At 43.9% G+C, this 22407-nt stretch overlaps 1 protein-coding gene across 3 annotated transcripts in view; it reads left to right on the forward strand.

Moving 5' to 3' along the window:
• RALGPS1 (Ral GEF with PH domain and SH3 binding motif 1) overlaps nucleotides 1–22407 on the forward strand; it is a 355807-nt gene that overhangs the window by 119654 nt on the left and 213746 nt on the right. For all 3 annotated transcript variants that reach the window (XM_030535186.1, XM_030535187.1, XM_030535188.1), the window contains one exon: nucleotides 15956–16082. In XM_030535186.1, the coding sequence (XP_030391046.1) occupies nucleotides 15956–16082 (127 nt within the window). The remainder of the gene's footprint in view (nucleotides 1–15955; nucleotides 16083–22407) is intronic.

Below are 22407 nucleotides of genomic sequence, written 5' to 3' on the forward strand. Positions count from 1 at the left end.
AGGATATAGTGGGCCTTATCCGGAGCCTTCAGAGCTTCCCGACCTCATCAGGATTATGGATCCTGTGAAGTTGCTATGGCAGATGCCTGCAACGATTCCACCTACCTGTAAGAGATCTGATTAAAATAAAAAACTATGTGCCTGCAAAGGGCTCTGAATTCCTTTTTTCACATCCAACACCTAATTCATTTGGTGATTGATGCCATATATTCTACTGCGACCTTACAATTGAGAATTGACAACTACAAGGCACATCTCTCTGAATTTACAGCCTTTATTCCAGATGACAAACAAGAATATAAATCGCTCATCAAAGAAGGTCAACTCATAACCAGAACATTACAAGCTGTCCTTCATTCAGCTGTGAAATCCATAGTAACTACAATTGTTATGAGACAAGCCTCCTGACTCCACCTGTCTGGATTCCCAAAGCTGGCACAGTTGACCGTGGAGGACTTATGAGTCCAACCCCCTCCATTTGCACAATGGAATAGATACTACAATCATCAGGGTTGGAAGTAGAAAACCTTGAGGAGACTGCAGTCTGCTCCCTCGAATACTACTTCTCAGCCATCAACTTCCAGACAACAAATTGGAGGCCTTGGTCGAGAACCTCATCTCTTTCAATACTGGAACCATCTACAACTTTCAAGACCTTTGACGGTTGCCTGACCCCATTTTACCCAATCTGTCAGAGTATTACAACAGACAGATGGGTATTAGAAATTTTCAAAACTGGTTACTCTTTCCCCTTTACCTCCAACTCCCCTACCCAGACCCCTTCCCCATCCCTCTTCAGGGACCCCTCTCACAAGTGTCTACTACAGGAGGAGGTAATTCACCTCATGTCTCTTGAAGCAGTAAACGCGTACCATCCGAGTACAGAGGGGGAAGGGGTTCTATTCCCACTATTTTCTCACACCAAAAAAAAACAAACAGGAAGTTGGAGGCCTATCCTCGACCTACAGCAGCTCAGCAAATTTGTGAAAACACAGTGATTCAAAATGGTCACACTAAGCACCATAATCCCAGTGTTAGAAAGAGGGTACTGGTTCTCAGCCCTTGATCCCCAGGACACATATTTTCCTATATCCATCCAATCCCTCGCACTGCAAATTCCTGCTATTTGCAATAGGACAGGACCATTTCCAATACAAAGTGCTACCCTTTGGCCTTTCCAATCCGCCTTGAGTATTTTCAAAGGTACTAGCCATAGTAGCTGCCTATTTACAGAGAGGGAATCATGATTTTTCCCTACCTGAATGACTGTCTGTTGAAAGCACCAACAAGAGAGGCAGCCATAAAGTCCACCGTATGCGCAATAACTCTGTTTACCAGGTTAGGCCTTCAGATAAACATGCAAAAATCCACATTGCCTCTGTGTGGAAACTATGTGCCTTTGGCAATGGTGAATCAAGTACAATGTCCATATTACAGCTTCATACCTATCTGGCTGCTTGAATACCATGACAGATACCCTAAGCAGAAAGTTTTATCAGGATCACAGGTGGGAGCTGAACATATCAGTAATCCTAAACTTTTTCCATAAATGGGTTTTTTTAATGATAGATCTTTTTGCAACTGCACAAAACACCAAATGCCCCCAGTTCTGCTCCAGAGCCATACTTGTTAACACTCTCTGGGCGATGCCTTCCTCATCAACTAGAATACTCCTCTACTATACGCCTGCCCTCCTCCTAGCCCACGTGCTTCACAAGATCAAATGAGAGAGATTCAGAGTGATCCCAGTAGCCCCCACATGGTCATGACAAACATGGTATCCTTACCTTCTCCACATGGCGGTCTGCCCACCATGCACACTGCCGCTTATACCTTGGCTGCTATTGCAGGAGGCAGGTCACATCATGCATCCGGATCCCCAAAGATTCTATCTCAAAGCTTGGTTACTGCATGGCTCTCAGAGTCTGAAATGACATGTTCCACTGACGTACAAAACATCATCTTAAACAGTTGTAGGACAACTACCCGACTCACATACATACATACATACATACATACATAAGTGGAGATGATTCGACTCATGGTGCCGACACAGACTGCACCTCTCTCAGCCCCTTTATCTCTCATTCTAGACGACTTTTTGGAACTCAAACAGACAAGCATCTCCATGAGTTCCATATGTGTGCATCTATCAGCCATCGCAGCGTTCCATCATAAAGTAGATGGATTCTCTACTTGTACGTATTCGCTCACTAAATGCTTTCTTAAGAGCCTCTCCAGTTCCTATTCGGCAGTTCAGAATCCTACCCCACCATGACACCTTAACTGAGTCCTCCACGCCCTCACTGGCCCTCTCTTTGAGCCCATGGCTACAAGCTCCTTGATACATCTTTTGATGAAGGTTGCATTCCTAGTGACCATTACATCCACCAGAAGGGTGGGAGAACTGGCGGCTCTCATGGCTGACCCACCTCGGATTATATCCCAAGTTCCTACGTAAAGTTGTCTCATCCTTTCACTTCAACCAACCAATTCACTGACATTTTTTCCTAAACCACACGTGAACAAACAGTCCAGATTACACTCCTTGGATGTCAGCAGGCCAATAATAGAACAAAATCTTTTCATAAGTCTCTGAAACTGTTCATTTCAATCACTGAATGATCAAAAGCTAACGCCATTTCCAAACAACGTCTATGAAAATGGATATCAGACTGCATAAAACTCTGTTACCTCCTGCATGAATGACAGCTGCCTATGGGGACACACATTCTACCAGAGACCTATCAGCCTCCATAGCATTTTTTAATAATGTTCCCATCATAGAAATCTGTAGAGCTGCAACCTGGGCCTCTCCACACGCATTTAGCCAGCATGTATCTTCCGACACTCTGTTCGGACATACTGTACTGTCATCTTCTATGACTTCAACTCCGAAGCTCCCTCTTTCCACTGGAGGACACTGCTCCAAAGTCACCTAAAGTAGAGCACCCATAGGGACATCACTTGAAGAAGAGGAGAACATTACTCACCTCGTGCAATAACGGAGGTTCTTCAAGATGTGTGTCCCTCTGGGTGTTCCACTACACTTCCTCCTCCCGTCTGCTTTGGAGTTTTATTACTTTACTTTGCAGTAGAGAAGGAGCAGAATGGTGGTTGGTGTCACAGTGCCAGTTAAGTGCCTGAAGCGGCACAAGAGAGGGACCACATGACCCAACTGCGCACTGCTATCTTAAATCTCCGGCTGTGGGTGCAAGGGCGCACCAACACCTAAAGTGGGGCACCCACAGGGATATACATCTCGAAGAAACTCCATTACTGCACGAGGTGAGTAACATTCTCATCCTTATTAACATGTTTTCTTATTGTCTCATATTGGCTGGCTGGCCAGCCAGCAGTTCTCAGGGTCTCTGGGCATCTACTTAACAACCACACCCATAAATCATCTTGAGCAATTGTGATAAATTATCCCAGAGGGACAAACTTGCTCCTTTTTTCCATTGTTGTCATAATGAGACCCTTACATCCAGTATTTAGTTTCACAGCTGGTTAATTATAAAGCTCTAGATTCCAAGTATTGGTAACTACACTTGTACTGAAGATATAGTCCTTAAAAAGGTCTGAAATAAATCTTCATCTGCTAGTTCCTGATAAGTAATGATACCAAAGGAATCACGAGTGCATCTTACTCCAAGTGATTGTTTCCAAATGTTTATTAATGCTCCCTGGCAAATCTGATTAAAAAGTCTGATGAGTAGATAACAGGAACCAAATATGCCTGACAAAAACCATCTTGTATTTCTCTGCCATTTTTCTCATTCATTTCTTTCTTCCACCTCACTTTGACTACAGGTTTGGTCATAAATCTACCACATCCTTCAGCTTAACTCTCATATCATAGTACATCAGGCTAGAAGAAGATCTGTGCTGGAAGCATGCAAAATCTTAAATAAATTTATTGAATGTTTGCCAGAATAAATGTTTTCACAACTAAACCAGTAGTGACACCTTCTATTCTAGCCCCTGTTTTTCCATCATTCACATGTTTCCAAAACGTTTGTCCATGGACTGATATTTTCTAGCCTTGGCCTATATCCAAAGTTAATTAAGTCTGAGGGGGAAAATAAGTCAACTACTTTCATGTGAATGGGAAATTTGAAAACATAGAAACAAACCCTACAGTTGTAAAAAGATTTCTAACACTAGCCTCAGTGAGATGTGCCTTTGACTATTTTGACAAACATTGATTTTAATTTGGCTGAATAATGACCTTTTATGCAGAGTGAATTGAATAAGGCAAGGCTTCTTCACACCCCTGTATCATTCACAGCACAAGTGCATTTTTAAAATGAGGTGAAGGGGTGTTTCCTCATTCAGGGCACACATTACATAGTGTGAATCCCCCCACATGTCACCTTTGCTCTACTGACTAATTAGACAACAGACACATTTCACAGACCAGGCTCCCCAGGCTGATAATATAATAATGAAAATTCTGAAATGAAATACTTAATGCAATCCATTATACATACAGAAAAAGCTAATTATATATTCAGTAACATTACTGCCCAAAAAACGCGAGCAAATCCCAAACAGATAATTTTTACATTTTAGGAATTGGGGAGGGGGTTTTGTTTTTGTTTTTCAATAACCTTATAAGGAAACTTTACTACTTTTAGTATAAAATTTTGCTCTATCCTGAAATAATCCTAATTCTTCTTATATTGATTCGTTTGTATCTTTTCGTTTGTAGTATCCTGACAAATCCACAATTACTGTTTTTTTTTCTTGTATTGTTTATTTTAGATGTACAGAATAGTCCAGACATATTTCAAGACTCTCTGGTTTGTAGGAGAGCTTAGCAATATAGTACTTGTACATAAATGGCTATTAACCAGGAAGGGTAAAGAATGGTGTCCCTAGCCTCTGTTCTTCAGAGGATGGAGATGGATGGCAGGAGAGAGATCACTTGATCATTGCCTGTTAGCTTCACTCCCTCTGGGGCACCTGGCATTGGCCACTGTCGGTAGACAGATACTGGGCTAGAAGGACCTTTGGTCTGATCTGGTACGGCCATTCTTATGTTCTTAGTTCCACTCTCCTGGTTTTTGGTTCATATAAGTTCAGTGGCAAATATTTGCCTTTCAGATTATGTAAGAGTATGAAGCACGAAACTTGAATATACTGTGACAAAGTTTCTCCTCTACTTTGGTGAGTCCTGCGCTTATTGACAGATTTGCTCACCTCAGTGATCTTCCCCACAGTCTCGGTCAACTTCTCCTGTGTCTGATCAGGAGTGGGGAGGTTTGGGGGGAACCTGGGCCCGCCCTCTACTCTGGGTTTGAGCCCAGGGCCCTGTTGATTGCAGCTGTCTGTAGTGTCTCCTGTAACAGCTGCATGACAGCTACAACTCCCTGGGCTACTTCCTCATGGCCTCCTCCAAACACCTTCTTTATCCTCACCACGGGACCTTCCTCCTGGTGTCTGATAACGCTTGTACTCCATAGTCCTCCAGCAGCACACCCTCTCACTCTCAGCTCCTTGCACCTCTTGCTCCCAGGTCCTCACATGCACTTCCTCTCCTCTGGCTCCCCCTTGCCTCACTGGAGTGAGCTCCTTTTTAAACCCAGGTGCCCTGATTAGCCTGCCTTGATTGGCTGCAGGTGATCTAATCAGTCTGTCTGCCTTAATTGGTTCTAACAGGTTCCTGATTACTCTAGTGCAGCCCCTGCTTTGGTCACTCAGGGAACAGAAAACTACTCATCCAATGACCAGTATATTTGCCCTCTACCAGACTCCTGTACCCTACTGGCCTGGGTCTGTCACATATCCCTCCCCCCCTGCTCAACACCAAGGGATTGGGCAGCTTGGGATGCCAGACAGTGCACACGTGACAAGCCATCAGCATTGCCGTGACGGCTCCCTGCTCTGTGTTGTACATGGAACTGGAAAGGTTGGAGGGATAAGAACCACTTGGTCACCCTTGTGTTCTTCTCCTTGTTCCGCTGCATCCATTGAAGAGGGGCATGGTCGGTCACGAGGACAAATCTGCACCCGAACAAGTAGTAGGGCAATGCTTCCATGGCCCATTTTACGGCGAGGCACTCTCTCTCCACCACTGCATATTTTTGTTCCCTCAGAAGCAGTTTCCTACTGAGGTAGAGAATCGGGTGTTCCTCCTCCCTGACCATCTGTGATAAAACAGCCCCCAACCCTACTTCCGATGCATCTGTCTGCAGGATAAATTCCTTGGTGAAATCAGGGGCTATCAGTACAGCGTTACTGCAGAGGGCAGTCCGTAGGTCTGTGAATGCTTCCTCGGCTGCGTCAGACCATCTTACCAGATCAGGTCCACGGGCTTTTACTAGGTCTGTCGGGGGGCTTGTCCTTGTGGCAAAGTGGGGGATAAATCGTCAGTAATACCCCACTACACCTAGGAATGCCCGGACTTGTTTCTTGTGACGTGGTCGGGGCCAATTTTGGATGGCTTCCAACTTGTTCACTTGGGGTTTTACCAGACCTTTTCCCACAATGTAGTCAAGATATTTGGCCTCCGTAAACCCCATGGCGCACTTGGCAGGGTTTGCTGTAAGGCCAGCTCGCCTGAAAGTATCAAGGACTGCCTCCACCTTCTCTAGGTGGGTTTCCCAGTCTGGGGTATGAATGATCACATCGTCCAAGTAGGCAGAAGCATAACTGGTATGCAGGCGTATTAGCTTGTCCACGAGGCACTGGAAAGTAGCTGGGGCCCCATGTAGTCCAAAAGAGAGGACAGTATATTGAAAAAGACCCTCTGGTGTAGAGAACGCAGTCTTTTTTCCTTTGCGTCTTCCGCAAGGGGAATCTGCCAGTACCCCTTTGTCAAGTCTAGGGTAGTCAAGTACCGGGCATTACCCAGACGGTCCACTAGCTCATCTATGCGAGGTATGGGGTATGCATCAACCTGGGATACTTCGTTTAGTCGCCAGAAGTCATTGCAAAACCTTGTGGTGCCATCAGGTTTGGGCACCAGCATGATTGGGCTGGACTACTGACTGTGGGATTCTTTGATGATCCCCAACTCCAGAATTTTTTTAACTTCTGCTTTTATTTCCTTCCTTTTGGCCGCTGGTACCCGATAGGGCCTCATTGTTGTTCTGGCCCCAGGGTTCGTGACAATGTGGTGATATGCCTCGGTTGTTCAACCCGATTTTGTCGAGAACACATCTTAGTTCCGGAAGATCATCTCAGACACCTCATTCTTCAGGTCTGATGTTAAATTGGGAGACACTCTCACCTGTTTGGAAGGCTTGTTTTCCTGGGGTAGGTCTTTTTGGACAGTTATGCATGCCTCTTGTGCCCACCAGGGTTTCAGAAGGTTGATGTGATAAATCTGTTCTTGTTTTCGGCATCCTGGCTGCCACACCTTGTAGGTTACTTCCCCCACGGGTTCAGCCACCTCATAGGGCCCCTGCCATTGGGCCAGAAACTTGCTTTCTGCTGTGGTACCAACACCATCACCCAATCCCCTGGTTGGAACTGTCGGACTTTTGCCTGGCGATTGTTATGGGTTCTCTGGGCCTCTTGTACGGGAACATTTGGAAAAGGCATAACAGAGGTGAGCCGGGCTATCCGGTCTCGCATCTGTATTATATGTTATATTATATTTCTCCCCTCATTGGGTTCCTCTTCCCAGATCTCTTTGGTGATATCTAGTGTGCCACGGGGGTGACGCCTGTATAATAACTCGAAGGGGGAAAACCCAGTTGAGGCCTGAGGTACCTCTCGGATAGCGGACATAAGATAGGGTAGTAGGATGTCTCAGTCCTTCCCGTCCCGACTTACCACCTTCCGTATCATAACCTTGAGGGTTCGGTTAAACCTTTCTACCAACCCATCAGTCTGCAGATGGTAGACTGAAGTTCTCAGGGTATGTATATGAAGCAGCGTACAGAGGTCCTTCATTAGCTTTGACATAAATGGGGTTCCTTGGTCTGTTAATATCTCTTTTGATAGCCTCACTCGGGCAAAGATCCCCACCAGCTCTTTGGCTATCGTTTTAGAGGCTGTGTTCCACAGGGGGACGGCTTCTGGGTAGCAAGTAGCATAGTCCAAAACAACAAGTATATATTGGTGGTCCCGAGCCTTCTTCTGCAGGGGTCCCACTAGGTCCATGGCTATTCGCTCAAAGGGGACTCTATGATGGGAAGGGGTACTAAAGGTGCTCTCAGGTGGGGATGGGGACTGTGCAGGACGCACAGTCCCTCCGCGCTTCTTCATGTACTCCGGGCCAGAAGAACCGTCATAGGATTCATGCCAGAGTCTTCTCTACCCCCAAATGCCCCCCAAAAAGATGACTAAGCGCAAGACTTAATACAGCATTCTGGTGTTTTTGAGGTACTAGGATCTGCTGTACCTTCTGCTGTACCTTCTGCCCCTGTACTGGTGCAACCCGGTGTAAGAGATTCTTCTTCATTATGAAGTAGGGTCCTGGTCCCTAGCTTTTCCCTTTCACTGGGACCCCATCTATTTCAGTCACCTCCTTCCTAATGTTGCCGTACCTTGTGTCTTCAGCCTGGTCTCGTCCAAAATTTCCTCTCCCGGGACTAATCTGCCCAAGAACTAGGGGCCCAGTCTCTGTTGCCTCTACTGGTTCAGAAGCATTAGGGTCGGGGTCAGATTCAGATGCTTTTCCCTCCTGGGTGGCCTTTTCAGCTGCTCAGAGCCGCCTCCCTACGAGAGCAACCCTCTGGCTCCCAAGAGTTCGGGTTCCCAAGGCCTTAGCTGCCCTCCTTTCCCTTTTCGACTTTCTACCCTGTCTAGGTATGGAAAATAAATCTGGGTATATTTCAGAGAAGACTGGGGGTTGACAATCTACTGTGGATGCTCACTAATTTCAGGGTTCCCCTCTTTCTCCAATCCTCCTACTGGGAGTAAGTATCCAAACCCTGGGAAGTCTCTCCCTATGAGCACCGGGTATGGGAGTTTAGGGACTACACTTGCTGCTACCTCAGTAGTGTTCCCCTGAATCTCAATTTTTACTGGGATGGTGCGGTAATAACCAACTGTCCCATGGACACATGTTATCCCCGTACGCTTAGCCCGTAGCAGCTGACTGCACTTCACGAGCTTCCCCGAGACTAGCGTGATAGCACTCCCCGAATCAACCAGTGCCGTGGTCTCTAACCCATTTAGCTTTACTGGTCTGGTGTACATATGTGGGGTTAGTGAGACCCCTCACAAGGTGGATTAGGGAGCATGGGTCTGCCCAGTTCCCCAGGTTACGCTGCATAGGCTCCTCCGCATTGGGACACTGTGCAGCTATATGTCCCCACTCCCCGCAGGCATAACATCTGTATGAGGCCCTAGGCATTCCCCGGTCTCTTGGTTTGGGCAGTCTAACATCACGATCCTCTTCTCCCTCAGTGTTCCGACTCTTTGTGGCTTCTGGTGGGCCTTCAGCCCCTCTCTTTTTCCACCTGTGATCTCCTGGTTGCCCAGTCACCCGAGCTCTAGGGCTTGGTGCTGCTAGTTTAACCCAGGGTGCCTCTTCCTTAACTGGTCGGGTCAGCTCCCTCGCTGTCCTTCACCTCTCAACCAGTGCAACAACCTCGTCATAGGTGGAGGGTTCGTTCTGGCTTACCCAGGTGCGAAGGTCTGGCGGTAGTCCCCTCATGTATCGGTTGATGACTAGAACCTCTAGTGTCTCTTCCGGATTCCGGGACTCCATTCGCAACCACTTTCGTGTGAGATGGATGAGGTCATACAATTGGGACTGCGGGGTTTTGTATTTCTGGTACCTCCACTCATGATACCGCTGGGCCCGCACTGCGGTTGTTACCCCAGATCTGGCCAGGGTCTCTGCTTTCAGCTGTGGGTAGTCTGCTGCAGCCTCTTCAGGCAGATCATAGTAGGCCTTCTGGGCCTCCCCACACAGGAATGGGGCAAGGATGCCAGACCACTGATCTTGAGGCCAGGCCTCCTGTAGGGCTGTCCTCTCAAAGGCCAGAAGGTATGCCTCTACATCATCCTCCCGTGTCATTTTCTGCAGCCAATGGCTGGCCCGTATGATCTGCGTCCTATCATGGCCGTGGTTCAGCTCTGTAAGGGTCTTTACCTGATTTACCAGTTCCCGCAATATAGCTCAGTCTTGAGAAGCCTGGTCCATCAGCAGGCGATTAGTCTCTTGCTGCAGCTGCACTGCCTCCTGTTGGGCAGCTGCCTGGACGTGGGTAGTCTCCTGCTGGGCTGCCGTAGCTTGTATCAATGCCCACACTAAGTCATCCATTGTGGTGAAATAAAAAAACCCCTCCTATCTTTTTTTTTTTAATCACCCTCCTTCTTCTGCCACGCTGTGCACACCAAATCCCACCCCTGACACCAGTTATGACAAAGTTCCTCCTCTACCTTAGTGGGTCCTGCGCTTATTGGCAGATTTACTCACCTCAGTGATCTTCCCCACAGTCTCGGTCAACTTCTCCTGTGTCTGATCAGGAGTGGAGAGGTTTGGGGGGAACCCGGGCCCGCCTTCTACTCCGGGTTCCAGCCCAGGGCCCTGTGGATTGCAGCTGTCTATAGTGCCTCCTGTAACAGCTGCATGACAGCTACAACTCCCTGGGCTACTTCCCCATGGCCTCCTCCAAACACCTTCTTTATCCTCACCACAGGACCTTCCTCCTGGTGTCTGATAACGCTTGTACTCCTTAGTCCTCCAGCAGCACACCCTCTCACTCTCAGCTCCTTGCACCTCTTGCTCCCAGGTCCTCACACACACTTCCTCTCCTCTGGCTCCCCCTTGCCTGGCTGGAGTGAACTCCTTTTTAAACCCAGGTGCCCTGATTAGCCTGCCTTGATTGGCTGCAGGTGTTCTAATCAGCCTGTCTGCCTTAATTGGTTATTACAGGTTCCTGATTACTCTAGTGCAGCCCCTACTCTGGTCACTCAGGGAACAGAAAACTACTCATCCAGGGACCAGTATATTTGCCCTCTACCAGACTCCTGTACCCTACTGGCCTGGGTCTGTCACAATACCCATAAGAGAGAATGGGGCAAGTACACTGATTTTTAATTTATTTTGTAAAGAAAAATCTCAGAGGTTTGAGCCACCATTTTGAGTACACCAATTCTTTCATACAAAATTACTGTATATACTCGATCATAAGCCGGTTCATTTATAAGCCAACCCCCCCCCCCCCAAGATGGATAAATAAAAATGGAAAATTTTTATGACCCATTCATAAGCAACCCTATAATTCAGGGGTCAGCTGAACAAGGAAATACAAGTAGGAAGGAGCAGATTCATAGAGAATCTTGAAAGTGGTGGCTGTTGTTTAAATCTCATGGAATGGCAGATGGAAACACAGTGGAGAGAGTCAGAGGGGAATGACAATCAAATCAACAGACCAGGAACATAAGAATGGCCGGACTGGGTCAGGAAGATGACTAGTAGTTCTAAGTTAATAAAAAAAAAAAAGTGTTCAGTGAAAAAAAACTTGATGAATGCATTAGGCTCAGAGTATTTTTAATATTTTTTTCCAGTTATTTTTTGGCTTTTCTGAAGTGTCTGGGATGCACTTGATGTGCATTCATCTTAGGTACCCAATACATTTGACCTTAAAAAAATATTAGATTATTATTAAAAATGGCATAGTTTTAAAATAGTATTATTTTAAATACTTCATTCATTATCTGTAATGTAGTCGTGGCTTTTCCAGTGTGCAGTAGATCCATTGCTAAAATTGTGGATTGATTGTGAATTGTTATTTAAACATAGCACAGAACATTTCCTCAGGTCAAATGATAATATTCAAGGGCCTGATTCTGTTTCTCATTTTTTATTTGATCAGTTTTCGCTAATGCAAAAAGGCCAGTTTGCTTCACTGGTGGTACTTATGTGATTAAAAATCCCTAATGCGAATATTTTCTAGGATCAAGCATGACGTTTATGTTTGCCTCATGCCCCTCAAGCATGCATTCCTTGAGACCAGAGGTAAAATTAGATTGTGAACAGACGTTGATGGGCTCTTCATAACGATTAAAATGTGCCCTTTGGCCAGGGTAAAAACTAGGATTTGAACACATTTTGATGCAATCCCTATACCTATCAAGATGTGCCCACTTCATACTGGAGGAAGGCACATTTTGATGGGTTCCCTATACCAGATGATAGACAATATTGAAATAAAGAGGGAGTCGTCATTTGAAGTTAATGTAATCCATAGTGCGTGAGCTATTAACTATTCAGAACTGTGAAATAATTGACTATATATTTAAAACTCCCAAAAGATTAAAATATAATTTTATTAAAATGCTTAAAAGAAAAAATGCCTATGCTGCCTCTAGGGTATGAAGATTTGGTGTTAGGGCTCTGATCCAGTAAAGAATGTAAGTACAAGTTTGACTTTGTGATGATCAGTCCAAAGTAGGTGCAAAGCAGGGAAACTTAAACAGTGGGTCCACTCACATTCTTGAAACTAAGCACATGCATAACTGATTGCAGGACTGAGACTTAAAGAAGTTTCTTAGAGTTTACATTATGTTTCCTTGTGAAATACACTAGTACATTAAAATATGCATTCAAAGTATCTGTATATAACATTTAGTGGAATTACAGAATGTCTTTAGATAAATAGGTTTCAGAGTAGCAGCTGTGTAAGAAATGAAATATATGATGTATGCCCAGTTTAATTTAGAAAGCAAAATGTTAAACCATCATTTCAGAAACCTATCAGTAAGGGACATTGTGATCCTCTAAGGAAGAAGAAATTAACTTCCCTTTGCCTACTATAAGATGTAGTTTCTGGTGTTTTAGAAAGCTGTTGCTGTCACATTCTTTGCTGTCATTGCCACAGTTGATACTGCTAACACTACTCATGTCACTGTTTCCCTACATTTGTTAAATGTAAAATGTCTTTTGTTCTCGCACTGAGTTTTTTGTGAAATCAGAAACAGATTCTGCAAGGAATTCCGTCATTATTATTGATTTCAGCTACAAAAATGGTAAAATTCTACAATGGTGGCATATTTCTACATCAGTGAAATTTGCTAGCTACGAAGTGGTGAGCTTTTGCACTGAACTAAATTAGGTCTTGGTCCCTCCAGGTAGACTGAAGCATCCATGCAGAGCCCTAAGAATTCCACGTTTCTCTGTACAACAGTCCATAGGCATGAATTGCAATGTAGGATCAGGGCTTTAGTGAATATTTATAAAACTCTCATCCCTTTTAACGTGAAAAGGGAAAAGAGGTGATTTCAGAAAACTCCAACACTAGCTCGAACTGGCTTTTTAACTGGGCTTCAGAAATATTATGATTGATATGATTGGGTACAATCAAATTACCAGATTGATAAGCTCATATCTTTTTACACAACACCCAATTAACCTCTGGAACCCATAACACTAAATATAATGTAATATACTAAATATAGTAGATCAAAAAATATTCATTCACTTTTAGCTGATTTTCCAATTCCAACATATATGAAAAGATACTTCATTTTTTTTGTTTTATAGACCTATCATATCCCCCTTTAGTCATCTCTTTTCCAACCTGAAAAGTCCCAGTCTCATCATATGAGCTTATGGGGCAAGTGGTCTAAATGAATATGAATATTAGCTGATATTCCAACATATCTTTTTTGAGATTGCCGACCACATCTGCACACAGTATTCAAGATGTGGGCGTAATATGGATTTATATAGAGGCAATATGATATTTTCTAACTTTTTATCTATCCCTTTCTTAATGATGCCCAACATTCTGTACGCTTTTTTGACTGCTGCTTCACATTGAGTGGATGTTTTCAGAGAACTATCCACATTGACTCCAAGATCTCTTTCTTGAGTGCTTACTTACTGCTTACTATTCCAGTAATGTATTTTTGATGTCACTTTCCTTGTTCTTAAATGTGCAAGAACCATGAAGCTGAGCAGTTCTGCTGCCTTAAGTGAAACTGATTTTCCAAGAGGCCCTGAAGCATGTCTATTAATATTTTGTAAATCCTCATGATTTTTAATTCAATATTATAAATTGTATGTGTAGATATAAATGTTTCTTATTAATTTGAAGGATTTTAAATGCTGTGACAATGGCTTTCATCCTGAAAGATCCTCAAATATTTCAGAGATTATAGATTGATTACTTCACCCACTACAAAAGGTTACAAAAGGAGCACTTAAAGACGATAAAGTCATTGTGGAGAAACTAAATGAATTCTTTGCTTCAGTCTTCATGGCTGAGGATGTTAGGGAGATTCTCAAACCTGAGCCATCCTTTGCAGGTGACAAATCTGAGGAATCGTCACTAGAGGAGGTTTTAGAATTAATTGATAAACTTAACAGTAACAAGTCACTGGGAACAGATGGCATTCACCCAAGAGTTCTGAAAGAACTCAAATGTGAAACTGCAGAACTATTAACTGTGGTTTGTAACCTTCCTTTAAATCAGCTTCTGTACCCAACGACTGGAAGATAGCTAATGTAATGCCAATATTTAAGAAGGGCTCTAGAGGTGATCTTGGCAATTACAGACCGGTAAGTCTAACGTCAGTACTGGGCAAATTAGTTAAAACAATAGTAAAGAATAAAATTGTCAGACACATAGAAGAACATAAATTGTTGGGCAAAGTCAAGACGGTTTCTGTAAAGGGAAATCATGTCTTATTAATCTATTAGAGTTCTTCGAAGGGGTCAACAAACATGTGGACAAGGGGGATCCAGTGAACATAGTGTACTTAGATTTCCAGAAAGCCTTTGACAAGAGTTCTCTCATCAAAGGCTCTTACGTAAATTAAATTGTCATGGGATAAGTGGGAAGATCCTTTCGTGGTTGAGAATTGGTTAAAAGACAGGGAACAAAGAGTAGGAATAAATGGTAAGTTTTCAGGAGAGGGGTAACTAGTCGTGTTCCCCAAGGAACAAGATCCACAAGAACTAGATCATAAATGATCTGGATAAAGGGGTAAATAGTGAGGTAGCAAAGTTTGCAGATGATACTAAACTGCTCAAGATAGTTAAGACCAAAGCAGACTGTGAAGAACTTCAACAAGATCTCACAAAACTAAGTGATTGGGCAACAAAATGGCAAATGAAATTGGGTAAAGCTAAAAGTGAATGAATATTTTTTGATCTACTATATTTAGTATATTACACATTTATGCCTCCATAGTTTAGGACAGGGGTTCCCAGACTGGGGGTCAGAACCCTTCAGGAGGTCGCGAGGTTATTACATGAGGGGTCGCAAGCTGTCAGCCTCCACCCCAAACCCCACTTTGCATCCAGCATTTATAATGGTGTTAAATATATAAAAATGTGTTTTTAATTTATAAGGGAGGTCACACTCAGAGGTTTGCTATATGAAAGGAGTCACCAGTACAAAAGTTTAAGAACCACTGCTTTAGGACATCAGACTCTTACTCTGACCTGTTTTGCCGTACTCTGTAACTTGCCAAGATTATGTAGCAAATAGTAAGATTAACCATAAAAATAATTATTTTAAGACTTTAAGACTTTTTTTCTTCCAAGGTTTTAGCAACTCTGTTAACATTTATACACATGAGTTTATTGAGACACTGATGAAATGGTGTATCTTGTATATATATCGAGAGCCTTTCTTAGTATTAGTTATTTTAAGTTTCAAAATCAAGAGCATATAATAATCTGTAAATTAGGAAAGAATGTTAATGTCTGGATTATAACATCTTACATATTTCCCTTAAAAATGTAACACAGCTGATGTTAGTGTCAACATTTTGTCATTTACATAAAATGTACATAAAATATGATAAATAGATTGGCAAAATATGTATAAATAATACTAAAGATCTGTTTACAGCTTCAGAGTTAAAGATGAAATGATACTTTTATTTTAATGTGCAAAAAACTTTCAAATATTATGCTAGTTTTGGTTTGTTTGTTTTAAATCTAACCAAATCTCCTTGTAGTATGCTTATCTGTCTTCTGAGTGACACTATCTCTTGAGTTGGTATTTACTATTTATTTTACTCTTCTCTTTAGCTTCTGAATCGCAAAGACAAGACCACCTTTGAGAAGTTAGACTATTTAATGTCTAAGGAAGATAATTATAAGAGGACACGGGAGTACATCAGAAGCTTAAAGATGGTCCCTACTATTCCCTATTTAGGTAGGTGTGAAAACTGCCTTGTGGTATCTGTGGAAATATATTCAGTTTTGAATAAGCAGTCTGCTGTTTCTGACTGACAGATAGCCAACTGGAACTGGCGTACTTGAAGCAAACCACATATTGAACATGTGGTTCACTTAGTTTTTGTTCAGGAAAATTAAAGGTAGTGAAGGATTTTAAGGTGTAATAATGTCTAAGATCACTGTGAACTTGGAGAGCTTTCATCTTCACATTAAATCTGAAATCATAATTACATCAATGTTTAATGTGGATCATAGCTCTTTTTAATTTACAAGAGGATTGGATTTCAGGAATGTCTTAAATTGAAGTTTTTGTTAGAGAGATAAGATAGTGAGGTAATACAGGGAAACACCACTATAATGCACCCCGCAATAACGCGAATTCGGCTATAATGCGATTGTAAGGTGGCTCTGGCCGCCCCAGGCCAAAAAAAAAAAAGCGGCTGGAGCACCGCGGAAGCGCAAAAAAGAAAAAAGTTAAAAACCGCCAGAGCGCTGCCGAAGTGCAAAAAAAATAAATAAATAAAGCGGCCAGAGTGCCGCAGAAGCGCAAAAGAGAAAAAAAGAAAAAAGAAAAAAAATAGGCTGGAGTGCCCCCAAAGGGGGGAAAAAATGGAATGTGCCTTCCCCACTGCCTCTTCCTCCCCCTACCTCCACTTACCCTTTTGGTGAGAAGAGCCGTTCTCCTCCTCAGCTCCTCCTCACTCTTCCTCTGCCCCTTGCATGTCTCCCCTGCTCTCCCCAAGTGTTTCCCTCTCTCACTGCATGGCTGAGAGTCCCCGCTGCCTGGAGTACTGTTATGGGCAGTTCGCAAATGAAAGTAGTTTTCTGCTCAAGAGAAATCAACCGGCTTGAAACTGACCAGCTTGAAATGGTAAACCTCACTATATCGCGACCCCGCATTTAGCGCGATCGAATTTTTTGGACCCCAATCGTTGTGTTATAGCGGGGTTTCACTGTATATTTTATTGGACCAACTTTTGTTACTGAAAGAGACAAGCTTTCAAGTTATTCAGAGCTCTTCAGATCTGTAAGTGTTACTCCAAGCATTACAGCTAAATATAAGATGGAAAAGATTGTTTAGCAAAAGTAGTTTACCTTGAATGTCCCTTAGAATGTTTGTTAAGTGGCCCATTAACACCCTGCAGTTAAAAAAAAGGGGAGGTTAGGGGGTGTGGCAGAGCTCCTTCTCTGCCTCAGTGGGTTCTGCGCTTCCTCTTTGCTGTGGGCTGGGGGATTTTGCTCTCCCTGGGAATTTACCCACACTCCCTGGGTTTTCAGCCCCCACCTTATCTGGCAGGGGTTCCTCCCAGCCTCCCTGACAGGGGAGGGGGAGCAGAGCCTCTTAGCCTCTGGTGGCTTCTCCAGGCACAGTGGCAGCAGGCCAGGCACCCAGTTCAGTTTCTCCCATCTGATGGGATCTCTTCTCCCCAAACCTCTGGGGCCCAGAAGGGCTGTATGCCCTGTTGGGCAGGGTTTCCCCTGCTCTTCACCTCCATACCTGTGAGGTCTATCTCCTGCATTTGTCAGCATTTGCACCCAAGACCATGTTAACTTTTTTCACAGCCATATCCCATTGGTGGCTCATAGTCATCCTGTGATCAACTAATACTCCAAGGTCCTTCTCCTCCTTTGTTACTTCCAACTGATGCGTCCCTACCTTATAACAAAAAAAAATCTTGTTATTAATCCCTAAATGCGTGACCTAGCACTTTTCACTATTAAATTTCATCCTGTTACTATTACTGCAGTTTACAAGGTCATCCAGATTTTCCTGTATGATATCCCGGTCCTTCTCTGTACTGGCAATAGCTCCCAGCTTTGTGTCATCTGAAAACTTTATTAGCATACTCTCACTTTTTGTGCCAAGGTCACTAATAATTCACCATGTGGAACTGTATCAAACACCTTATTGGAATCGAGGTAAATTAGATCCACTGCATTTCCTTTGTCTAAAATTTTTTTTACCCTCTCAAAGGAGGAGATCAGGTTGGTTTGGCACAATCTACTTTATCCTGTCCACCTTATAAGCCATTCATCCAGCCCATACTTCTTTAACTTGCTGGCAAGAATACTGTGGGAGACTATCAAAAGCTTTGCTAAAGTCAAGGAATAAATACTCGCTGCTCGCCCCTTGCCCCAAACCCTCCGGATCTCTTTATCGGGCCCCTGCCCAGTGATCCTTCTCCGCTCCCACTCCTTTGTACTCCGAGCTGGCTGCACGAGCTGGCTGGCTGCTGGTTTGTTTCCGAACTGCACCATGAAATCATCTCTACATACTCTTGCTCCATATTCTTCATTTCCCCGCCCTCATGTCCCACCTCCACACCAAGTGGCAGGACTTTCTACCAGCTGCAGAGGGTGAGGGACCCCAGTGGGCCAACCTGTATTCCACCTTGGTTCCACAGCCCTCCAGGGACATTAGAGGGTGGCGCCTCCATGGAGCCGTGAGTGCAGGTGTGTATCTGGTGTGGTTCACCCCATCTCCAAAGTCTACCCTTTGGCAGCCTCTCTTCCGGCTCCTCCAGAACCTCTTGTTGAGGTTCTGGCTGCACTTTTCCCCCACACCTTTTTATATATGCACACCCAATCTATGACCCCACGCAGTTGCGGGACCATCTCATCAACCTCCTCCTAGCCATGGCCAAAGTGGCCATTTATAACACCATGGAGAGGAGGTTGGTTGGGGGGAGCCTGTGACTGTGGGGCCTGTTTTCATTCTTTCATCCGTTCATGCATTTGAGCAGAGTTCCTTTGGGCGGCGTCCACTGGCTCCTTGGATGCTTTCGAGGAGCAGTGGGTGCTGTTCGGTGTTCTCTGCTCGATGTCCCCTTCTGGTTCCCTAGTTTTGGCCCTTTGACCCCCTCAGCTGTTCCTGTTTTTTTCTTCGTTGTCCCCCAACTTTAGTGGAGTTCTCGGCTCAGTAGCTCCTCCCCAGGCTGAGGGAGGGGCCTTTAGCGATGGGAAGGGCCTTTAGCCACTTCCCAGCATGCAATAGGATCACTCTCCTATAGCACTAGGTTGGCGCATGGAGCTCTCTATCCTACGAATCTCCCAGCGCGTACTTCAGGAGGTAGAGGCAGCCTTATTGCCCACTTCTCGGTCTTACCTCAAGCAGGTCTTGCGAGAGGGTGCTCACCTCTCAGCCCAGGCCCTCCAGATCTCTTCATTAGACTCCTGCCCCATGAGCCCTCTCGGCCCCCACCCCTTCGTACCCCAAGCAGCGACGGCTCCAGGCATCAGTGCTTCAAGCGCTCTGCTGGTCCCTGCAAGGGAGGCAGTTAGGCTGCCTTCGGCGGCTTGCCTGCGGGAGGTCTGCCAGTCCCATGGATTCGGCGGCAATTCGGTGCCGAGTATGCTGAAGCTGCGGAACCAGCGGACCTCCTGCAGATGCGCTGCCAAATCTGCAGGACCAGGGACCTCCAGCAGGCAAACCGCTGAAGGCAGCCTGCCTGTCGTGGTTGGGGCGGCAAAAAAGCTAGAGCCGCCCCTGACCCCAATCCAGCTGCGTGATTTGCAGCAGATTCACTTCCGAACCATGCCATGGGACCACCTCTACATGCTCGTGCGCCACACACTTTTTTTTTTTAAATTACCCTAATTTGGACATTCTGATGCTTTGGGATTTAACCTAGACCAGTAAGGGTTGTCACCACCTGCCCTGTAACTCTGGGTGCCTTCAGTGCTATGGTGCTGTGGCTCACAGACCTGGCACCAACAGCCAACTTATAAACATGCAAGTCACACCCTGGTTTTCACCACCCAGTTACTTTTTGCAGAGTGACCCCAGCACCTCCTGCCCAGTCCCAAATGTCCTCCAAACCATCTGCCAATGTGACAATCTGTTCAGGTTCCCAGAATTGTGAGTAACTGTGTTACCCCTTTCATTCTCACTAAGTGAGACTTTTGCTACTGCTAAGCTGTGTGTCAACTCCCTGACATCATAACTTATCTGCCTTGCCAGCAAATTCTTCAGGACTCTGCCAGTCCAAACCTTGCCTTGAAAGTAACAAACAGTAAACCACAACTATATAGTGCAGCTCATTAATTGAACTGTGATTTGACACTCACATTTCAATCATCGAACTGATAGTTTATTGTAAAAGTAAAAGAATTTTATTTAACAAAAGGACATGGGATTAAGTGACACCAAATATAAGGAATGACAGAAATGGTTACAAGCAAACAAATGTGAAAATGTGCTTCCAAGATTAAAAAATAACAGGCAGATTGCAATCTTTGCTTAAACATATTTCTCGCCTATATTTAGTTTCCAGAGATTTCAGTCCCCTGAAATCAAGAGCTCTGGCCGCTTGATCCCCCATGAAAACAGATAGCTTTCTGTTTCTGCTCATATTTCCCAAATTTCATTGACCCTGTTATAAGAGTCAGGAAGGCTTCCTGCTGTTCTTCCCTTCCTGTTGACTTCCCATCCCCCTACTGATTTATATGTAAATAGGCCTCCATTGTTTTGAATCAGTAATGCTTAATTTATATTTCAGATGGGTAGATAGTTGCCTTCCTTCCTGACTGAGAGAGAATGTATTTCTTCCTGTGTTTGGTCTCAGATTTTAAAGCATAATATCACTGCTTATCCATAATTCCTCACGTAGTATTAATGCAGACATTTCACAATTATATTAATCACCAATGTGTTGCAGGCTTTCAGAAAAGAGTTTGCTTGATACAGTTTGATAATACAGTAATATTGTATATAATCAGTTGATTCAATTGCTTTATTATTAGAGGTTCAGAACCCCTGTTTTTATAGCCCAGTAAACCTTTGGAATGTACTCTTTGAAAAATAAGCCCAGACCAAGTTTCTCTCTCCTGTGGGGGTGTAGATACGCTGTTGTCTGCGCAGAGTTCATTGACCCTGGTCAAGAGGCAGGAAGACTTCCTGGGGGTGCATTCTCCATCTCCATTGAGATTATATTCATCTTTCCCAGCTTGATCTCCTGATGGCTTTGTTTACCTTGCACGTAAATGTGTTTTATCTTTGGTCACACCTTGCCTAATTTACATCAGAGACTCATTCAAGCAGATGGAACCACATTCCTTTGTCTGGAACAGCCGTGGCTTCGGCCCTGCTTGCCAAATACATTTTTAAGAATATAATTCTAGCACTTATTTATAACACTTGGTATACACCCCATACATACACCACACAGTGATTTTTTTGGGGACCAGGATGTTACCAGTTTGTGTATGATGGATTACATGACATGTTTTAGATACAGTTTATAACAACGTGTTAGGTGTAGTGAGTATGTCTGGCCTGATACAGGCTGCTATCACAGAGTAGTGAGCACTAATGGGCTTCAAGTATCAGAGGGGTAGCCGTGTTAGTCTGGATCTGTAAAAGCAGCAAAGAGTCTTGTGGCACCTTATAGAATAACAGATGTTCACCCACAAAAGCTCATGCTCCAAAACGTCTGTTAGTCTATAAGGTGCCGCAAGACTCTTTGCTACTAATAGGTCTGTGATTCACAGACATCCAACATGGAAATTTTCAGGTTAAATTATGGCAAAGTTGTAAGGTGCTGAAAACAGTGTATTATAAAGCAATATAAGCACACTTAACAACAGATGACATTGCCAGCTTTACTTATTATAAGAAGACTTTGCACTTTTATAGTGTCTTTGGCTGAAAGACTTCAAAGTGTGATTGCCTCATTTTATGATGAAGAAACTGAGGCACAAAAATTTGAAATTATTTACCAAAGTCCAGACAGAAAGTAGTGGCAGAATTAAAAGTAGGACTTAGCCTGATTCCCAGGCTTGTGCTTTAGCCACTTCCCCATCCTTTATATATTGTACGTTGACATGATTTCAGTTCCAACTGAACTTCAGAGTAGTGCTTTTGACCTTCTAACCACAGGAATTTAGGGGTGTAACAAACTATTATTCTAGCTGAGACTTAAGTTATGTCTTTGAAGACATGGAGAGTTGTTAGTGGGAATGTTTCATTGAAATTATTTTATTTAAAGAAGAAAGTTTACTTAATTGCTATTCAAGTAAATTTGTAGGAGTGCATTTCTGTAATACATTTATCTCATTTCTCCTGCCAGTTTTCTTCTTAGCTCTTTATATCTTCATCCTTCCCTCTTGATATCGGAGGGAAAAACAGCATTAACTTTGAATTTCAGCCAGTTCCCGCAGCTCCCATTGGCTGGGAACAGTGAACCGCAGCTACAGGGAGCTAAGGGTCTCCATGCCTTCAGATGCTTCAGATAAACAAAACAACAATGTTTAGATATTGAATTCAATGATTCCATAGAGTTTAAAATCATCAGATTTTGATG

This window comes from Gopherus evgoodei, chromosome 16, assembly GCF_007399415.2.
Source record: "Gopherus evgoodei ecotype Sinaloan lineage chromosome 16, rGopEvg1_v1.p, whole genome shotgun sequence".
Lineage (NCBI taxonomy): Eukaryota > Metazoa > Chordata > Testudines > Testudinidae > Gopherus > Gopherus evgoodei.